Genomic DNA, 20,616 nt, shown 5'->3' on the forward strand with positions numbered 1-20,616 from the left:
AGACGCCTTGTAGATTTGTATGATTTTTATCTGAAACTATGTGCGCGATATTCCGCATCTTCGGAATGCAATTATCACTGAAATATATAAAACCTACGAGATAATGTATAGCCCTTGTGCCCTGTTATTAAAATATTCAGCCGGGAAGAAGCGAGATACGTAATACGAAATTCAAAATCGCAAGGATACGTGACAAGCGTAACGCTATTTCGCTACAAAAGAGACTAAAGACGAAAGAAAAGAAAAGAATGGGGGTCGGGAAGGCAAAACGGAGGCCAAGTTTCAGCAAGTTTCTCCCCAAGTGCCGATACTCCTTAATCACGCTCTCGCGTTTCCTCTCTCCGCGTTGGGTTCAACGACGGCCAACCAACCAGCATCTTCCCCGAAATACGTCCAAGACCTGGGGGAGAGCCGATTCTTCGTAGATACCAAAGTATCTACTTGCCAGAGACGCGGTTAATCTTCGGTCTGGAGTCCTGGCCCTCATATAGCTCGATATTGTTTAACTTGCCTCGTTATCGCTAGATGCACTCTATAGCCATCTCTCCAGGGGTGGAAGATAGCGTGCACCTTCGAACATCGTCCCTCTCCCTCCCCCACAACCCTGTGGCGTTTTCCCCTCGCCTCTCGTCGCCACTTCGTCTCTCCTTCTCTCGCCGAGTTGCCAAAGGGGTTGGGACGCCTGGAAGGGAGCTGCATCCAGCTGATAACACCTCCTGAACTGATAACGAGCCGGCCAGGCTCTCGTCCTACGTACACTCCGAGCCCCTCAAGGCTCCCTCCTTGACTCCGTGTGTTTCTACGACGTCGCGAATTCCCTGCGAGCCTCTCACGGCTTCTTCTTCGTCCGACACCACGACCAGCCGTTGCAACTTGCTGCCCTGAAAATTCCTCCTCTGTGCCCTTCCGTCGCCAGCCAACGTTCAATGACACGAGATTTTCAGACGGCGTTCGAAGAGAAAGAGAGTGGTGGTGGCAAAGTGAATTAGCACGATGAGAATCACTAGAAGTATTCTCTTAAGGTTATTCGAATTTGGATAATCTTTTTATTTTTTAATTTCAGTACAGTATGCAGAGGAATGGAATTAAGAAATGTGATGATAATCATACTGCGTTCTTCGGGTTACTAGCGACGAGTCGTATTCTTTCGTTACTAACAAGTTCCTCGAGTTTCAGGAAAACAGAAGAATTGTTATTCATATGCGTAATTTTTTCAATTTCAGTTTTATGCCGACGATTTACATTGAACATTAAATGTCTTTGCGTTTATTGCTAGACAAAAAAGTTCGAGTACTGCTACTTCAATGAGATATCGTTTAATTCTAAAGATTCACTAAAGTACGAGACTCCTCAGGTTGAAATAATCCGCGAGAAAGTCAGCGAGTCACGCGGAATTCTTATCTGTCGATTAGGAAACTTTTTCAGCCGCGCGGTTGCGTCCGATCGTCGACTTTATCTTCCGCGAGGAATGGACCGGGAGTTGCTTCTTCGGTCAAACATGCAACCGTGAGAAGGAAAAGGGCAATGGAAAAGCGCAGAGGGGAAAAGAGAGAATCGCAGAGACGCGGGCAATCGCGTCTGCGAGCTGCTCTCCGACGTCGACAACGATAAGGTGACGCGACGCGCCGATATCTGAGCCTTGGCACAATACGTCCCTGCGCGTCTCCACGTGCATCCACTTCGCGTCTGAGATTTCGAGCAAACGGAACACGAGATGCTCCTCCTCCTCTCTGCCTCCTCTTGAAGAAAATTATTTTCGTAGCTCGTTTCGAAAACATGGTTTAGTTTCAAAGTGATTAGACTGCCGCAGAAAGACACGAAACGTAAATTATTCTACACGCGAATAATAATAATAATAATAATAATAATAATAATAATAATAGCCGAGACAGATTGCAAAAATTCGAAATTTTCCGTAGTATACCACGACGAACCTCACAGCTACAAAAATTCTACTTATCCTTGTCACTGATTCATCTTCGTCAGGTCGCATATAACTCTAACTTATCGCCATCGTTCTTCCTCGGCGATGGAAAGAAGAAAAAAGAAACGGAAGACAAGAAATCAGTGAAAAAGAGCGTGATAGAAGTCAGAATCTGCTCGCGGTTCATGACACGTCCGCGATAAAACTTATCGATTCGATAGGAAACGAGGAGACGGCGATACGAAGCTTCGTGACCGTCCTGGCCCAACAAAGAAAATCGCTCGGCTTCGTGGAATTTTCACGGTGCATCTCGAAATATCCGCGACTCGACGAGAGAAGGTAGCAATTGCCGGCGATTACGATATCTGTGGGAAAAGGGCAAATAAAAACTTTATTCCTCGATGGAATACATTATCGTAGGTAACTGATGGAGGAACTCCTCGACGATGATTCATCGACGACCGACGACTGTTTCTCGCTTTCATGCCAGATATATACGCGATATACGTCCTCTGAGAGATCTCGGCGCGAAAACGATTAGAGTCCTTTCTCGGTATTCCCTGGCACGGACGCAACCGCCAGATATCGCGCGATTTATCGCTCCATTTTTGCGCCGTGACCTTGAATCATTTGTACGGTTCCGTGTTGCACTCACGGATACGATTTATCTCGGATCGGGTCGTTTCGCGAACATCGATAGCCGCGGACTACTACATCGTCGCCTGGAGATCGCGTAGACGCTCGTTAAGAAGCACAGTCTCGAAGAATACGATTGATTTTTCGATTTGGTATTTTTGGGTCAACTTGGAGGAAGTTTGTTGGATGTTGGAGAGTTTTATCGATGGTAGAATGACAAGTAGAATTTTGTGATCCACTTGGGAATGTTAGTGCGGTTATCGGGATGAATGGGTCTGAAACTTTTTCAATCTGTGGTTTGTTTTCTTTCCGAGAAGATGGAAGACATCGTATCACTTGCTCGCAAACTTGTAACATAAAATACAGATCCACTTTTCAAAAAGGAGAAATTTCATTTCCATTGTATATTGAATTGTCGGATCGCTCCTTCTTACAATGTCTACGTTAAAAGAGAAGACGTTTCAGAAGAACGAAATTGTTACTATGTTACACATACAACATATATTATAATCGATGCGACATTTCCGAGAGACGTAACAACACGAATATCGCGTATTTGCTCTGTAATTACCGTAAAATCATAATTACGCGAATTTTCGTCCACGAGCCACACGCACGCTACGGACGTGTGTCATGTTTCTGGATGCCATAAACCAGGAACAAGAAGGAACAATTAACGATGCGGAGGAGTGAAGAGAGGACTTGGTTCGGTTCGATTCCCCATTAGACTGACGGATGGGCCTCGATTAGGCTTCCCTGGATAACGAACGGGGCAGTGTCTCGTGGCGAAGAAAAGGCGTCGTGCCGAAAAAGGAAAAGCAAGGAAGCGCGGCGAAAACGAGACAACGAGATGGCAACCAAAAGGAACGAATAAAGAGTAGAAAAGAAAGAGATTAAGATGCAAGAAGAGAGAAGAAACGAAGGAGACAGAGGACGAGGAAGGAGACAAGCGGAGTCCAAGAAGATTACTCTTTCTCCTGGAAGAGGGAAAAAGAGGGGAGGAGGGGAGGGGGGGGGTTAAGACATAAAGCATAAGCAATAACGAGGCGCAGACTATCATCGACCTATCGGAAATAATTATTCTCTTTCTATCGAGGCGACTCAGAGAGAAGAGAGAGAGAAAGAGATGGAAGAAGAGAGAGAAGGGGGTGGATACGAGCGAAAGGGAGCAGAAAGAGGGGAGTATAAGTAAGTATAAGTGACTTTGCCACACGGTCCTAAGATAATGCCAAGGGCCACCTTCCAGGAATTAGTATTTATTGTGACGCGATACAGATAGCGGTCACGGTACGCCCCTGGCGTACCTGGAGCCCCCAGTCCCACGAATTATGGTTTTCAATATGATGACGGTTTCGTATCTGCCGACCGACCTCGCTCTCATCTCTCTTTCTCTTTCTCTCTTCGTCTTCGTCTTCGTGTTCTCCTCCTTCTGCTCTTTTCGGAACGTCCGCCTTTCTCTTCGGCAGCCTTCGAGATATACTTCGTCCGCGGGCTCGTAAACCGTCTAAAAGGCTTCGACGATTTTTGCCTCGCCGCTGCTCGCACGCACGAAAGATCGCTGGTCGCGCAGAACCTTCTCTTCTATCGCTTCCAACCCCTTGTCTTTTTCTACTTTCTTCGATTTCTTTCAGGTTTCTTCTTCTTTTAATTTAAAGCGTTCTTAATAGAGTTATCGCGGTATCTTTCGACGCGAAATGATAATTGTCGGTCGGGGAGGGTGGAAGTTGGCTAGAAATGAACATAACGCTTACTTATAAATAATAATTAGAATATCATTGTAATAATTAATAAGTAGAATATATTTCAAATAATTGCACCGTCGTTCATAGCTACGATCCTAATCATTCGCCCCTACAAATTATTCTACAATTTTGAAAAGTATTCGTTTCTGCGTCTTTGCAAATAAAATTGTCTCCGGCGAATCTCTAATTTTCCAAAGGAAAGACACTAATTTTTACGTGGCCGTGGTGCGAGATAAATAATTCTAAAAATCGCCGGTATCTCTCCCGAGAGGTGAACGAGAATGGCAGAGGGAAAAAGACGGATTGGAACGGGTGAAGGGCTCGCCGGGGGTGGAGAGGTGCTATCATCGGTACGTAAGCACGAAATATCGCGACATCGTAGTGGCTGTACGCTGTAAAAATATTTTAAGCGGCTCCCGAAGGCACGGTGCAGCCACGGGTCGGGGGTGGTTTAGTGGCGGCGCCTGAAAAAGCACGATTACGTTTACGACTTCCCTCTCCGTCTGTCGACTCGCTCACCCTCCGTCTGCCTTTTCCCACGAACCACCACCGTGAAAGGGGGATGAATCCGTCGCGTGCTCGGCAAATTTTCAATCGGATCTCCACCGTCTCCTCGCCCCATTTTTCTCGCCCCTTCTTTTTCAAAAAATATCTTAATTATCGGTTTGAGTAGAAATTATGGACTAAATGGTATTATGTTTGCTGCGCTTAAGAAGAATCGTGAATCAAACGAACTGTTTCGATTTATGGATGGTTTTAATGAAGATGATTGCTACGTGAAACCTAGCCACCTGCTCAAATCGTGTATTCATAACTAAATTGTCAGGTAATCTGTAAAACTACGTGTATATCTATTGCAATGGAGTCCGACGAATATTTTCCAAACCTTATCTTAGATATTTCTATTTTCTGGTTAATTCCATATTTCCGTTTCTACCTTCTTGCTTCTTTGAACTCAAACGGAAATCAAATACGATAAATCCATTTTGTGAAACTGTCTTACCTTTAACACGACAATATAGGATTGTTATTTAATTTTTCTAGAATTTCCAAAGAACTAATCGCGATAGAGTTGATCAGTTTGGCTTCGATATAACTTACGTCACATTTCGCAGCTTCACGCCCTTCCAATTCAGTTATTTCAATATCTCCGTGTCCGCCCTCGCCCTATTTTTCATTTATCTAACGCTCTTCATCCCTCTAGCATTAATAAAACATCGACTACGTTTCTCGATTCCTATCGGAAAAAGGAATAAATATCTCAATACGCAAACTGTGATTCGTCTTCCGCTTCACTCGGAAGACAGCAAACCACGTCCGCCGTAATCTCGTAGGCGTATGGAGCTTATCGTCGTCGTGACGCGAAAAATCGGGTCAAGCGTTGGGTTTCACCGCGTGAAAGGGTGGAAGCAGCGCCTTATTAAGAAAGATGGCGCGGCATCAGAGAAAAAGCAACACGGCTAACCGTGAGGGGGTGGGATAGAAAGAGAGGGTTGAAGGGGTGGACGCGGTATTATCTTCGCGCAACCCATTCCTGCGACCTTATCTACCGTAAAAACTTCGGCTTTAACCACCGGGGATCATAATCGAGCTTATCTCTCTGCCACCCTATCCCACACGCTCACCCTGCGTTCCGTCTCGTTCTAACTCACCGTCGTTGCACCGAAGGCTATCTGCCGCTTTTACTCTCGTCTATCGCCCCCTGACGCGCTATCGTGGATTTTATCGCGAAACTTTGGATCGACTCGCAGAGACGGAGATCGTGAGGAAGAAGAGAGCCGCGGAAAGAGAAGCGGAGGCTCTTATTGTGCGCCACGAACACCTCGAGGGTTGGATGATTGACGAAAGGAAGAAGATCGTGGATGCTTCAGATATTATAGAATTAGACCGGTTTGGAGATTGATACACGAGGTCCTCCATTCGCCATGCGACTAAAGTCAACGAGACTGTACGATACAAAATAAGACGAACGCTAGAAATAATAAAATTACATTGCATTTACGTTGGAATAATAAAATTACATCTGCCTAGTCTCTAACTCGAGAGGGGTAAACAATCGATAATTTGTTAAAATCGCCATTGATCGCTTGATAATTTTATTTGTTAAATTGCCGCATTGCAAGGATCCATCTAATATAACTATGCTTTTCATATACACGCATCTGTTTGTTTATAAGTATTTTACGACTGGAAGTACTCAAATGTCGGAGCTCTTAAAATTTTGCGCTATGTCGTGGTGATGAAATAGCTGCTTACTAATTAAATTCAGCTTCGTTGTTAAAGATGAAACAATCCAACGGTACCCCGGATTTTATTTCATACGAGTATCAATCGTGGCAGCGAAATTCGAGGCACGAGGCGCGATGTACGCCGGTAACTCACGGGAATACCGATAAACGACACAAAATTAACTTCCACTCTCGCCGTTCCCTCGCGCCGACTTCCTCAGACACTCGATAAAAATCCATTTCCACGTATCTCCGTCTCCCTCCTGTCGATTTACGACTCTTTCACCCCCGTTCCTCTTTTCTCGAACGCAGGCAACATCGCCGAACGACGGCCCAATATCATCGAAATTGAGCGATTCCAGGCGTTCCTCCCGTACGAAGCAAACTGGCAACTTCGGTTGGAAGTCGAGGGGTTCCTCTGCGTTTCTCGTTCGTGCGCTACTTTACTACCCCGATGGCAAACGAACGTACGTGCTGTTTCGCCAACGAGTGTATCCGTGTGCATAATGCTACTTGCCACGCGGGTGTAATTTTTATGAACGCTCGTTTGCATGCAACATGTCATTCCTCGTAAAATATAGTAAATCGACGCTTGAACGAGTGAATTTATGTGTTTTGTTTTGACACCGGGAGACACGATAGAGGAACGTGAGAAAGACGATATCGAGAAAAACGAGAGCGACTGTTTCAGGAGAATCCTTTCTTATCGTATATTTACCCTCGTCTAAGACCATTCGATGGATATCGCGAGAGAAAATAGATTTATCTGCGAATTTCATAATATCAAATTATTTTAACAACCGTCTCGATCTATGTTTCTATATGATTATATTTTTACGTCCATCTAAGATTCTGCTCCTCGCTGTTCCTTTTCCATTTCTTTAAAACTACATTTATGGTCTGTATACAACGTTCTTAGAACATTTTAGCGGCTACTAAATGCGCAGTCTGGTTATACTGAGATATAACGGCACGCTTAACTCTGGGCACGTATAGGTACGTGAGAGTTCGCTACGCGGGGGATTGTTCGTGGACACGATCGTAAATATAACCCCCTTCGAGTTTTCGATACCTCCTCAACGGCGACTTTACGACGATCTGGTCTGCGAAAATTGCTCATCGATTCCACCAACTCCAGCTTAACACGCATCGTTCACGCTTGCTGTCTTCAACGCTCTCTGTGGATTATTCACATACTTATGACAATGGACGATTGACAAATTTATTTAATAATCTACATTTGAGAATATAGCTTCAAGAATTTTATCGTTTCCATAAAGCGTAAAGTACGAACTCGTTAAATCCTGAAAATGAAATAACATATTTTGATAATCACGTGAACTGTATGTTTTGAAGATCAAAAGTTAAGAAATGACAATAATAATAATAATCATCTTCTCTGATAGAATATTCCAGGAAATCCCACTTTTATTCAACTTCGTCTTCCAGAACGCTTTTCTTCCAGAACCGCGTAATTTCCACAGGACACACTATCAAAATTTACAACGCTTTGTTAATAAATATCGCTAGAAGGGAGGATGAAGTGGAAGGACAGAAGAATATCAGCAAGATTCAGATGTGGAAACGAGACCAAAGCAAGGGAATACTGGAAAGAAGAGGGAGAAATAAGCTGCAGACTATGTAAAAGGAAAGAAGAAAGCCTGAGACATGTAATAGAAGAATGTGAAATAACGGGAGGGCTAAAGGACATAGAAAAAACACTAAATGAGACTGGAGAAGGACTAACAGAACTAAAAGCAATAACAGAGAAGAGAAGGGCAATACAAGATGGGGAGGAACGACAAGAAGGAAGCACAGCAAGCAGGCAAAAGCCCAAAGTTGCGATAGTTCTTTAGTCATTAGTTTTTAGTTTTTATAGTTTTTAGCTTTTAGAGATAGAATAATTAAGGGAGTGCAACATAATAGAGTGGATAAGAGGGGAGGTAGATATATAAGAAGCGAAATAGGTATAAAATAGGTATAAATAGGTATATAGGTATAAAGCCGAAAGGCACGGACTAAGCAATAATAAATAAATAAAATAATAAATATCGCAGCCGCTTTAGAAAACAACTAAACCAGTCTCCGTATCGGTTATTTCGAAAGCATCCAGCAAAAGTACACCGCCAGGTTGCTGGTTTCTACTCCAGCTAGATGAACGCGTCATGAGTCAAAACTTTCGTGGTCCGACGAGGAAAATCAAAGAAATAGAACTAGACAGGAGGAGGATCGAGGGGGGCAAGGTGGCGAGATATACCGAGCCCGCCCTTTGATAATTATTCATTCGGTCGACTTCCAGAGCGGTTCGATATCGATCTTAAAACGTCGTCCAGAAGGTAGGCGAGAAGTGTCCTGGTCAGATACGAAATCTCGTTGTGTCGGTTCACCGTCGTCGTCGTCGTCGTCGTCGTCGTCGTTGTCGTCTTCGTCTTCGTGGTCATTCGCAGGCAACCTCTGTCGCGAGCAGAGAACAGAGAGCAAGTTGCAAGGGGAAGAGAAAGAGAGGAAGCTCGTCGGCCTTAATGTATGCACGTCGAGGTCCTGCCGAGCGATAATTGCCCGATGTGGCATTGCCTTCGTGGCAACGAGCATTGGTCACGTCTCAATGTTTTAAGCCGCGTTCACAGTGTCCTCCGATTGATTCACCGCTTCACGATCGAAACGATCGCTCCGCGAAATTTCTTCATCAACGAGGATTGAGTTGGAATTATTCTCGTGCTTTCGACAGACAGAATTCTGTTTTGGATAATATCATTCTTCTTTTTTTTTTTATTATGAAAATGCAATTCGATAGATTCTGGAATTCACGCTGAATTAATGTCATCTCCAAGTTTCCATTCTAAAAAAAGTGAGGCACTTTGCTTCGTCGAAGGACTTGAAATTTTATCGTATTAGCCATTTATCGTAGTTACTCTAAAGATTTTGAATAATTCCTGCTTCTCTAATTATCTACGTTCAACGCAAGAGAATCCCGCTAGCCAAAGATATAACATGAATTTCATTCGCAAACTTTGAAATATCTATTCTCTGCGTCTTCGATTATCCGCATTCGACGTGAAGGAATCTTCTACTATGAAAGATATAAATTACGTGCCAAATTTCTATTCCAAAGCTTACATTCTGCTCTACTTTCACCACCCAACGACAAGACGACACAACAACCCGCGCAGAATCATCTCTCTGACAGCTACAACATGTCCATGGATTTGTGTTGATCCAGGAAGTCTCGATTCTGAAAGAGAGTCTACTCTCCATACTGTCGGCCGTTTCTCATGGTTGATTCGGGCTCTGGTCCTCTTTGGAAATTTGTAAAGAGTCGAATCGACTCGATCGTGGCCGAACAGAGGGCCGAAAGGTAACGAGACTAAAGATTGACCGGATCAGATACGAGCGGGTAGGACCGGCCAGTCCAGATTCTCGCGATAGGAGAATTTAATAACCTGCTACGTGGCGGAGGGGGAGGATGGCAGGCCGATAGGGTGGCTGGAAGGTGGTACAAGGAGGGGGTGCAATAATATCGAGAGATATCGATCTTTAATTAGGCACGCAGCGCGGGAACGAGAGATTAGATCTGTAGCTAGACGAGAAGCGAGTTCTGGCCATCTTCCCTCCTCTCCTCTTGTTTCTCTCTCTTGCTCGCGCTATTCCTCTGCTTTCCTATCCCTCTTATACGACCATTCTTTCTTCCCCGTCTCCTTTCCATCATCTTTTTTTCTTCTCTCGTCTCTCTAACTTGCTCGAGTTCTGCTATATACTGGTCCTTCGGAGATCTTTCGGCTGCTTCGTAGTATCGTCTGCCACAATGAGACTCGATCCAGATCCATTTTCGTTGATTGTATCGAAAGAACGAAGAAAGGCAGTTCGATGGTATCGCTACCGGGCTCGCCGGAATATTTTGTGAATATAATTGCCGTGGATTTGTTTTATTTGGAAGCAATCTGTGGAGGCCTCCGGTTGGCGGCCATTGTCGTGCGCATTCAATGGTACTTTTATCTTCTTTGTCGATGAGAACGAAGAGAGGAAATTGGTCACCGGTTGTCACGCCATCGCTCTTCTTCTTAAAATATTTATACCATATGATTTGTAGCTTGTCGATTTATCGATAAATTCACGAGTGACAAGCGTAGATTGCGAACAACCGTCTTCTATTTTCTAAAACGGTGCAAAAGTTTATCGAGCTTGTAGCAACGTTCGAAAAGTGATCTGATTTTGCTCGATCTTGAGTTGGTTGTTGTCGATCTACTAAAATTATCGAAAAATCCCTTCCTATTGTAACAGCCTCGTTGGTTTAGAAACGTCGTTACAGGAGCTCGAGAGGAAGAGAAAAAGAGGAGAAAGAAAGAAAAGGGAGATGGCGTGATTCGTGAATAAGTTGGTATCGTGGGCAGGACGTTTTGTTGCCTCCAGAAAACGGGAATCCGGAATTTTAATCGAAGGAGGAGGCGGCAGATAATTTTCAACGCGTGTACGCAGCACGAGCCCGTTGCGACCATGCGCATTGAATATGCAGAGAGCCAGGGATATGCTTTATACGTGTCGACGATTAAGCCTTGAAAGATGGGGCAGTCATTAAGAGATACCAGCCGTTGACACCAGCGGAGACACTCGAACAGATAAACCTTTACCTTTTTTCCCCTCGGTACTCGCACCTCAACAGCGTGCTCCCTGCAGTTCGATGCATTCTTTTTGCTCGTCTATGTTGCATCTGGTTTCCTTTAAATGCGTTTTCTGGATTGTACGGTGGTTTATGGTAATTCGTAAACTTCAATGTTCTCCCTCTCAATCCATTCATTGTAAGAATAAATGCGTTTAACCCACGACTGGTATCGTTACAGTGCAGTGCTTATTTTTCAAATATGTTATTTTATCAAACGTTGTATATATATCTGAGGCGCTGAAAATAATGACATACAAAATAATACTTGATATTAAGTAACGTAAATTATCCTGGTCACCTATATGACTCAAGGATAACAGTTAAGGACTAGGCGTTTGGACTTTTTCAACAAACTTTCTGCCAAATTTGTTCTAATTCGCTTTTAATTAAATCGAATATATCACTTTTCGGGTTTCTACAGGAAAATCTTGAACGATACCCAGGATATTCAGGATATTCGTAGTTTGATTTAAAGGACAAAGAGAGTGAGACGCGGTACGTTGCTCCTCGCAGCACGGCTGGGCGGGCTCGATTTCTGGTTTTCACCGGCACCAGAAAAAATCACCAGCAAAAGCAGTGAAAACCAAGCTCGGTGACAGATGGCGAGTACTGATAACGTCCCTCGAAGGTCCTGCTAGCAAGCGAAACGACCTGCACGGATCCTGTTCCTGTCGCGAGATAAAAGAAGAAACAGCTGCGTCCCGGCGTTGATCGGAGATCGTTCTCCCGTACGAGAATGCTTTCGACGTAGGACAATCGTATGGAAATTTATGGCGATCATTTGTTTATCTATTTATTCTACGGGCGAAATAGACCATGAGCGGGACACGGGTCCGCGTTGTAACCGAGACAAGGAACGCGTTAATCGGTCGATGGAAAACACAAACTGATGATGAGCAGTTAAGGAATTAAAAATTTATTCCTTCCTTTCGCATCTCTCTCTTTACTTTCTAAAAAATTGTTTCCTTCCTTTTTTATTTAAAAGTACAAAACTACATATAACGCAGACAATATACAATAATATATAAGATATAAGAAAGGTAAATTTTCTTAAATTTTTTAGTTTAACACTAGAACTACCAGTCAAATTGATTAGTTTTACAATTTTATTTTAAAATTCCTACTTCGTGTTATATCTTTTTTCCACGACGATGTAATGACTTTCGCAACGATAACTAAAAGAATAATATAATGAATTTTATTTTGTTCTTTATGTATTCAAACTGAAAATAATTTTGTACCAAGGCTACTTATACCAATATCAGTCAAAATAACTGATACTTGTCAAAGTGTAAAAGGGTCCTGCAATCTGTTTATCGAACCCCGATTAACCAGTTTCCTCGTTTCGTACAACTTCCCACGCGTTTTTAAAATTTTTACTGCGTATCATTCAATATGACGATATCAGTTATCAGGAAAATTCCGGATCGATCGCTAGATTGCTAGATGCTAACACTAGAAATACCACACCAGTCAAAACGACTGGTTCTACAATTTTATAAATTTGTCAAGTCTCGTTTAAAGATCATAGTCTCAGATGGATTAATAATACCAAAAATGTACTACGTAACATGGAATTCCTTCCGTAAGAAATTAATAAATCGATAAATATAAAAATATTCTATTATTACGTATTTTTTAAAGACCAACCATTTCGACTGGTTTTGGTAGAAATAGCATGTGTTAATTATCGCTAGTTCTAGTGTTAAGAATACCTAGGTCTTCAAAAATATCGTACGTGAATTTGTGTCTGATAATAACAATTTTGGAGCTCGGGAAGCTCAACGCAGGCGAGCTAAGATAACCTGAGATCGATAAAATCAACGTGCATAAAATCAAAATGTATCATAGCTACGAACAACAAACGTGCCAGCACGTAATAAACTTTCAACAGGTATAACTAGCAACGAGAGAGCAACCATTACGAGTCTCATACATACGCTATATCCATCGTTAAATATCGCCATTAGGACATAATATAGCGGCATAATTGCACTAATAACGAACACCATTAGCTTTATTCACTCGGCTCAATGAACTAATAATATTCCCAGCTAGTAATCGGCGCGTATTTTCGTCCCGATCGACCGTCCGGCTCTGATCGAGTAATTAAGTGGTAAATGGCTGAAAGTCGAAATGTTACGCTATCTCGTCACGATATCGACGCCCGGGATTTATCGTTGCCCTTTAGCATAATTACTATCATTATTGTCCTACGTATGTGCACACGCGAGAGCTCGTCACGTGAAATACTCTCGCATGGACAGGTGAGCACGCGAGGTGTTACGTTTCTCCGATCCCTCGTGTTACGTTCAAAAACATCGATACGCGATCTTCATGGACGATCCCCGATCGATCTACGGTGTAATTAAATTTTCGGATCGATCCACGAGATACGCCTGGTCGCTCGAGCAATCCTTGTTTAACGTCGTTCAACCAAAGATTTATTATATCCTCCAGCCATTCGAAGAAGTTGTAGTTTTCGCTTTAGTTCTCTTTCGCAGAAGTAGAAAATGATGTTCGATAGGTAGATTAGATTGTTCGATTTTTGTAGTAGCGTTTAACAACATGCATCGACTCGATTAGATGTCGATTAAACGGATAAATAGTTTTTCTTGAAAGGAATGATGCAATTTGTGTGACACGTTCGCAATCTGACCTGGGTCATTACATGATGCGTCACAGTGTTATTTATGATTTCTAATTGACCGACAACACGTGATACGAGATGAACGAGTATAATTGCCTGGAGATATTGGAAGAGGAAATCAGTGATACCAAGGCAAGGAGTAATTAACACAGCTTGTTATTAGAACTTCGTTAACTCATAATATAGAGCTCTGTAAGCTAGCCGAAGGTGCGAAAGTAATTTTTTTAGCGACGAAACTAAACGTTAAATTTGAAAACTTGCGTGTCTGTATCGTATGTAAAGATCTTATATCGTCTTTTACGATCTGATCGAAGATGCAAATACGCAAAACGGGGATCTTCGATTTGCCTAAAATTTCCGTTTCCTCTTTTCGTATAGTTGATTAATTATCCGTCGAAATTCTCAAGACACGGTGATCGCAGGCAATTCGAATCGCCTGGTCGCCGTGTCACTACACGTATGACGGCCACGTATAGCCATGCGTGTTGATACGCAGATAGAAGACGAGGTGGACGTAGTAAGAGCTTTGCATGAATAATGTCCTCCGCGACGTGATCTGAACTTCTTGGAAGGGATGGACTGAACGGTGGACGGTCTCGTATAAGATCCTCTCTCTCGTTCCCCTCCGGCCGGCACCCCCTCGTCGAGACGACGAAGAAAACGACGGAGGCGAGGAGCAAGCCGGAATAAAGGCAGATCGAAGATATCGGATCGATCGGGTAGATTTGCGTTTTAATGAGGTGTGCTTGCACCGATGCTTGGTGAATCTTGAAGAGCTAAGTGTAACGGGACGAATTGAATTGATCGATTGCATCGGTGTTTAATTGAATCGGAACATGGACAGTTTCGTTTCTAGAGACGTCGTCCGGTAAATTGTGCATAATGTTGTAGTACAAGGGACGGCGCGATCCTTGTCCGCTAGCCACGATTGCTCGAGTACCATCCAATCGAATGTTTCTCAGCGACCTTCGTTTCTAAAGGAATCGATGTTTTAACCAGCGAAATGGTTGCTTCTTCATTACATGGCACTCGAAAGAAATCAAGATCAAATCGTCCTTTAACCCAGGGATGAAAGCCAGAATCCCTTAGTGTCTTCTGTACAACTTTATAAAGTCACTCGTCTAGCAACTTTTTCATTTTTAAGTTACGTTGAAATATTTTTACCGTTTAAAACGTTTGTCGTCGTTTCGTACCATTTTAAGGTGAAATTATATCGTACGTACAAACATCGACGACGCAAGAAAATGTTAAAAGTCTCGCAGGTATGTTTCGAGATGGCAGATAGAACGTTTTAAGGAGAACGATAATATTATTGGTACATCGATAAATTATTGTACAAGAAGAATTCCGCTTGTCTCTGATCCTTGTGCCTACGCACGACTATAAAACGATCCAATCGATATCCAACTCTCTCCATCAAACTCCATCAACGTCGACTCTAATTCTCTTACGCTACGTCTGAACTGTCCTCGAGGTGTCCTATGAAGTTTACCACAGAAACGTCGTCCGAAACGGAGCCCGACTGTCAACCATAGCATTCGGGCGACAACCGAAGCGTTCAGCTAGAGGAACAGGAACAGGATCAAGCGAACACAGAAGCGAGATCGAGTAGCCACAAGGAAGAGGCTCGACGCGCGGCGTAGGAGCCGATGAGAAGGTTGCGACTTGAGCTCTCACTTAGCAGCCGCAGTGTCACGATCGGGACGGCTACATTAGCATATCTCCACGATGCAGCGTGGTAGAGTAGAGAGAGGAAAAGACGGTGACTACCGATGGAAAGAGGAAGAAAGAATAACAGTGAAGAGGGGATGGTGGAGGGAGGAGAAAAGGCAGAAAGAGAAAAGCAAAGTGTTCATGGATGCATCGGTACGAGTGGCATGCACCTCTGGCATGGGTCGTGGCCCCGTGAAAAGAGGGCGCACACTACCATAATACAGCTTGGAAAGAAGGAACAAGAAGAAGAAACAAGACGAAGAAGAAGAAGAAGAAGCAAAGAGGACTCACTCAGGCCTCACTAGCCCTGCCTGTTACCTGTACGTCGCGTGTTTGCCTACCCGCGTCACGATCAGGATCCTATTTGCATAGCGCCGATGAAGCTGCTACCGTTGCGCTCGTTTTCCTGCCACCGCACCGGTGTACTGCCATCGTATCCTCCTTCCTTCGGGTGCCAGCTACGCGTCCAGCCAACAGCAGATGACGAGTACCCAATTGGAAGGAAGTAGACTCAACGTGTTCGCTGCTGGCTCACGGTAATCAGGAAGAGGTCGTAGTCGATGGAAACTGAGGGCTGATTGTACGAATTGTGAGACAGAATGGAATTCTAGGTTTTTTGTACATTGTTTTAGTGAGATTTTAATGGTAGAAATTCGTTGTAACGCATATAGCGAAGTTGAAAAGATGTTGCGAATCGTAGGAGAATAGAAGGGGAAAAAGGATTTATGGGCTGAAAGTATAGTAGAACTTAATTTATTTGATGATAACGAGGAATAAACAGTTTACGCAATAGGTGTTTTCCAACTCTGCCCATTATCCACAGTCTTCTTTTTTTTTTCTTTTTTACTTTAATAATGGTTTCAGTCGACAGCAGTTCAGTTAATTAGGCATTAACTAAAATTTTATGCTAATAAATGGAGTTGTACCGTATAGCGTTCCAACATGCATACGATGCGATAAATTATAATGTAAGACCTGGCTGAAAATGGGCCACGTGCCGCGACTACGACACGCTATACGATATGTAATTTTTACACGACGAGCACGTGTCTCTGCTCTTTATTCGCAATATATTTTTTAACGACCAAGGAACGAGCTTAAACAGAATCTTTGAAAACCATCAAAAATATTTGCCATATATCAAAGAGATTTGATCGATAATTTGACTTCTAAAAAATGAATCTCTGCTATTACTTCTCCGCCATTGGCTTTAAGATCTATAACAAATCATCAAATTACAATCCTTTTCAAAAAAGGAACAATTTCCAAACGAATCCTTCTGAAACAAACGAAAGAAATCAAGCTCGAAGAAAAGACTCGCGAAGAAAGACCATCTAAACATTGACTAACAGGTAACAGGTGCGGTTGTTTCTAAATTCAATTAAAACCACTCAACAAAGAGAACAATGGCGTAAGTGGCAAAGAGCAGGAGAGCTTCCGAACTCCGTTTCTCACGCGGTTGTTCGTTTCTCGCATAAAGCGGGGCCGAAGGTGTACACGGGCGCGGTATCGGTTCTGAGAATGGCTTATCAGCCCGCGGATATGTTAATGGCGGCCGTGTTTGCCCCCCTTGTGCCCCCATCTGCCCTCCACCGTCGGCCACCACCACCACCACCACCACCGTCTTCTTTTCGAGATATATTACACCCTCAACGAACCCGGAGGTGGTTGGTGGCGATTGTAGTAGGTGGTTGTAGGCGAGCAAGGTGCAGCCCTCTCGATCGGCCGTTGAACGTTTGCATGCACGTGCAATTAAGAATGGTCGAAGCCGGTAACGAGAATGAAAGGCAGATAGAGGCGACTGGACGACCGTTTGCGGGTTTAATAGTTCACTTCGTGGGACATCGTTCGTGCTTGATAGAGTCATTTCGAGAGAGAATGTCCTCGACGAAGATTCAATCGCGTGTTCTGTAACCGATCGGTGATTTCAATTGTCCCGATATTAAAATGATTCAGTTTATTGAACACGAATTTATTTGCTTTTTAAAAAGTTAACAGAATTGTTAATGGTGGCTGTTTGTACGTTGATATAAGGCAAAATTCACGGGAAAAATTCAAGAAAAATTACCATCTATACATACGATACCAGGAATACGTGCAGGAATAATAATATGTATTACGTAAATTGGAATCATTTGGAATAATAAACTACTTCTTTCGTTGTACCGATTATATCGTAAAAATGTCATATCTTCGGTAACAAAGATACTATTGTAGAAACAAGGTACTACGTTCTCTGACGATTTCGAAAGAGTCGTAAGAAAAGCTTCTTTCCCCCTGATCTTCAAAACTGAAACTGAAAAATCGGCCTCGCCGAAAGTAATTCTATAACACGAAAATTCAAGCAACTAATACAATACTTCCACAATTTCCATCAATTTCACCGCAACGAAGCTCGCGCGTAAACGCGAGACGAGCGTGTTCCGCGGACCCAGGTAGCTTGTACGCGCGTGCAATTAAGAATGCTCTCTCCCTCGCATCCTCGTGCAACGAGCAACGACGACAAGCTGAACTGGAAGAAATAGGGCCTCGAAGGCAGAAGATAGCATTAGGAAAAGGAGAGGATGCCACGAGAAGGAAGAAGGATGAAGGAGGAACGCGATGGTGCTGGCGAGAGTCGGTCCGATCCATCGATGACCGCTTATTTACAGAGAGGCAGAAGGAACACGACCGAGCTGTAGATGCGAGCCGTGGATAGGCTAGAAGTGCGCTGCAACCCTTTGCCCAATCTACCTCGGCATCTCGCCTCCTCTTACCTCGTTTCTTCTCGTCTCGCTTCTCTCGCTCGTGTACAACGAGAAAGTCCCGACGAGCCTCGCCCAAGCAGGCAATTAAAGCATCCGGGTAATTCGACGGACGATACGCGTGTCGTCTCGATTTCGAGGACAACCCACCTGGATGGTGTAGTCCGTTTTGTCCCGCCTTCCTGGCATATATCCGCGCGAAGGATCACCGGGGAAGAGAGAAACCACGGACAGAGATACGGTGATCGGAGGTGTCGATGCTTTGTCCAGACTCGTTTTACTGCTTGGCAACAGGATTTTACCGAAGTACAGGCATTTCTGCGGATTCGATGTGTATAGGGTTGAATTTTGGGATGTCGAGGATCGCGGCTTTTGCAGCTTAATGTCCGCCAAACGTTCGTTCATATTTGAAGAGCACGGGCGAAAAACGCGATAAGTGGAATCTGTCGGATTATTCCTTTCTTCGATTGTTTCGTGTTAAGATACTTGATCCTGAGGATCGAAGCTGAAGCTCCTCTTGTCAGAAATGGCTGAAAAAAATGAATGGAAAATTCAGGTTTTTCGGGTAGAAGAACTTTTACGTCTGTTAATTTCGCCTCGAGATATTCTGTCGTTGAAAAAGAATGCAAGAAGGCGGAGCGAGAGAGCTTGAAAGATAAAGTAGTTAAACGACGAGGAACTTACGTAACCGTTCCATTTCCCACAACATTAACACATTAATAAAACAAACTATGAATTCCTCGGTCTCACAAGCCGTCCAGTGGAAATCTTCTCACGGTACAACTTCCTCGATCCGCAAGTCAAATCCAAGATATACATCGAAATCGAAATTTTTTATTTAGTCGGATTCCACGTTTCAGCGACGCAAGTCTGACGAACCTGAAACTTTCCAAATTATATCGTACAAAAAGCGTTTTCAGATCCTGCGAAAGCTTGCGCGTCGTTTCACAGGATGCCGTGGACAAGCAATAAGCCGAACAACCCCACGGTGTCGAACTTATCCCAGATTTCGATGCGAGAGTAGCCCCTTTCGCCGAGGACGCGCCTCGTCGAATGGTGGGGACCTGCAGAGGCGTGCGAAGGGTGCAGCGAGTGGGGTAGCTGGCAGAAGGATAGATAGACGAATAAAGAAAGATAGGTGAAAGGAATAGCAGGGAGAAGGGAACAGAGGGTACGCAAAGGCTGGCGTGGCGAACGACCATTAGGGAGTCGAACGGCCATAGAGACGCGTCGTTTAACGTGCGTGCCGTGCATTTTTTTTTCTTCTCGCTTTTTTCCATCGCCCACCACTTCCGACTCCGCCGAGACGACGTTCCTTCCACGTGGATCCGTCTTCACGGGCCATGGTCGTTTCTGAGGAATTTATAAACTGTCGTTGGAATTGCCTGAAAAAACGTAGGAATCTAATATTGAAATACGCGAGGATATTTATGGACGATACGTTATACTTGTTTCTATCGTTCTGTTATTTTATTTTATCTTTCCTTTTTATTAAGATCGACAAATTTGTTAGTGAGTTTTGGTTTGGCTGAAGTAGAGGAAGATTATTGTACGGAGATATTGAATTGTTAGTTGGAATGGTATTTCTGTTTGAGAAGATTGATAGAAATTAAAGTAATGTTTCTTTATGGTTGCAGGGGAGGATGAGGAATGGAGCGACTCGGAGAAGACACCATCGGTGAGCAGCGGAGTGGAAGGCGGTGGATCGGCGGTTTCCAGCCCGATCGCGCCGGTCGTCGAGGAGGAATCGAGTTTACCGCCACCACCGAGACTGAATCCCCCTTCCTCGTCCGTTGCGATCGCGAATTCGGCCGTTGAGGATATCAGATTGAGGCTCAGCGTGCTCCCCGAAGACGCTCGGAAACGACTGGCTAGTCTTACCGAAGATATCGAGGTAAATATTAGGTTGTCCGAAAAGTATCTTTCTTTTACAGACCTGTCTTTTACAACGATGCATCTTTATACAAACATGAAACCTAATCTGTCGAACGTTGTGATCTTTATTTTGATAGAACAAAATGGATCATACGTAATTTGATAAAATAATATAAAACGGAAAATGTTGCGCATCCATTGTTTCCTTATAAAACGAAAGAAACTTTTCGGACGACCTAATATTTAACATTTGATCAATCTCGCGTAAAAATTAACAAACGATCTTACTCTCGATCGGTTCACAAATAAGATGGTAAAGTTTGTGAGTTATTTTGGGATAAATAGTGTCTCACCTCGTAAAGCTTAGATCTCGTACGTTTCCCGAGAAATATCTAAAACGAATAGGAGGCTACAATTTTACTTGCTTAATAAAAATTACCCCGTTCG

The 20,616-nt window shown here is 43.6% G+C and overlaps 1 protein-coding gene across 3 annotated transcripts in view; it reads left to right on the plus strand.

The window, feature by feature from the left end:
* LOC117233021 (zinc finger protein ush) overlaps positions 1-20,616 on the plus strand; it is a 201,799-nt gene that overhangs the window by 175,896 nt on the left and 5,287 nt on the right. For all 3 annotated transcript variants that reach the window (XM_033492867.1, XM_033492865.1, XM_033492866.1), the window contains exon 2: positions 19,932-20,188. In XM_033492867.1, the coding sequence (XP_033348758.1) occupies positions 19,932-20,188 (257 nt within the window). The remainder of the gene's footprint in view (positions 1-19,931; positions 20,189-20,616) is intronic.

The sequence above is a fragment of the Bombus vosnesenskii genome, unplaced genomic scaffold, assembly GCF_011952255.1.
Source record: "Bombus vosnesenskii isolate JDL3184/JDL3185 unplaced genomic scaffold, Bvos_JDL3184-5_v1.1 scf7180000013294, whole genome shotgun sequence".
In the NCBI taxonomy this organism is placed as follows: Eukaryota; Metazoa; Arthropoda; class Insecta; order Hymenoptera; family Apidae; genus Bombus; species Bombus vosnesenskii.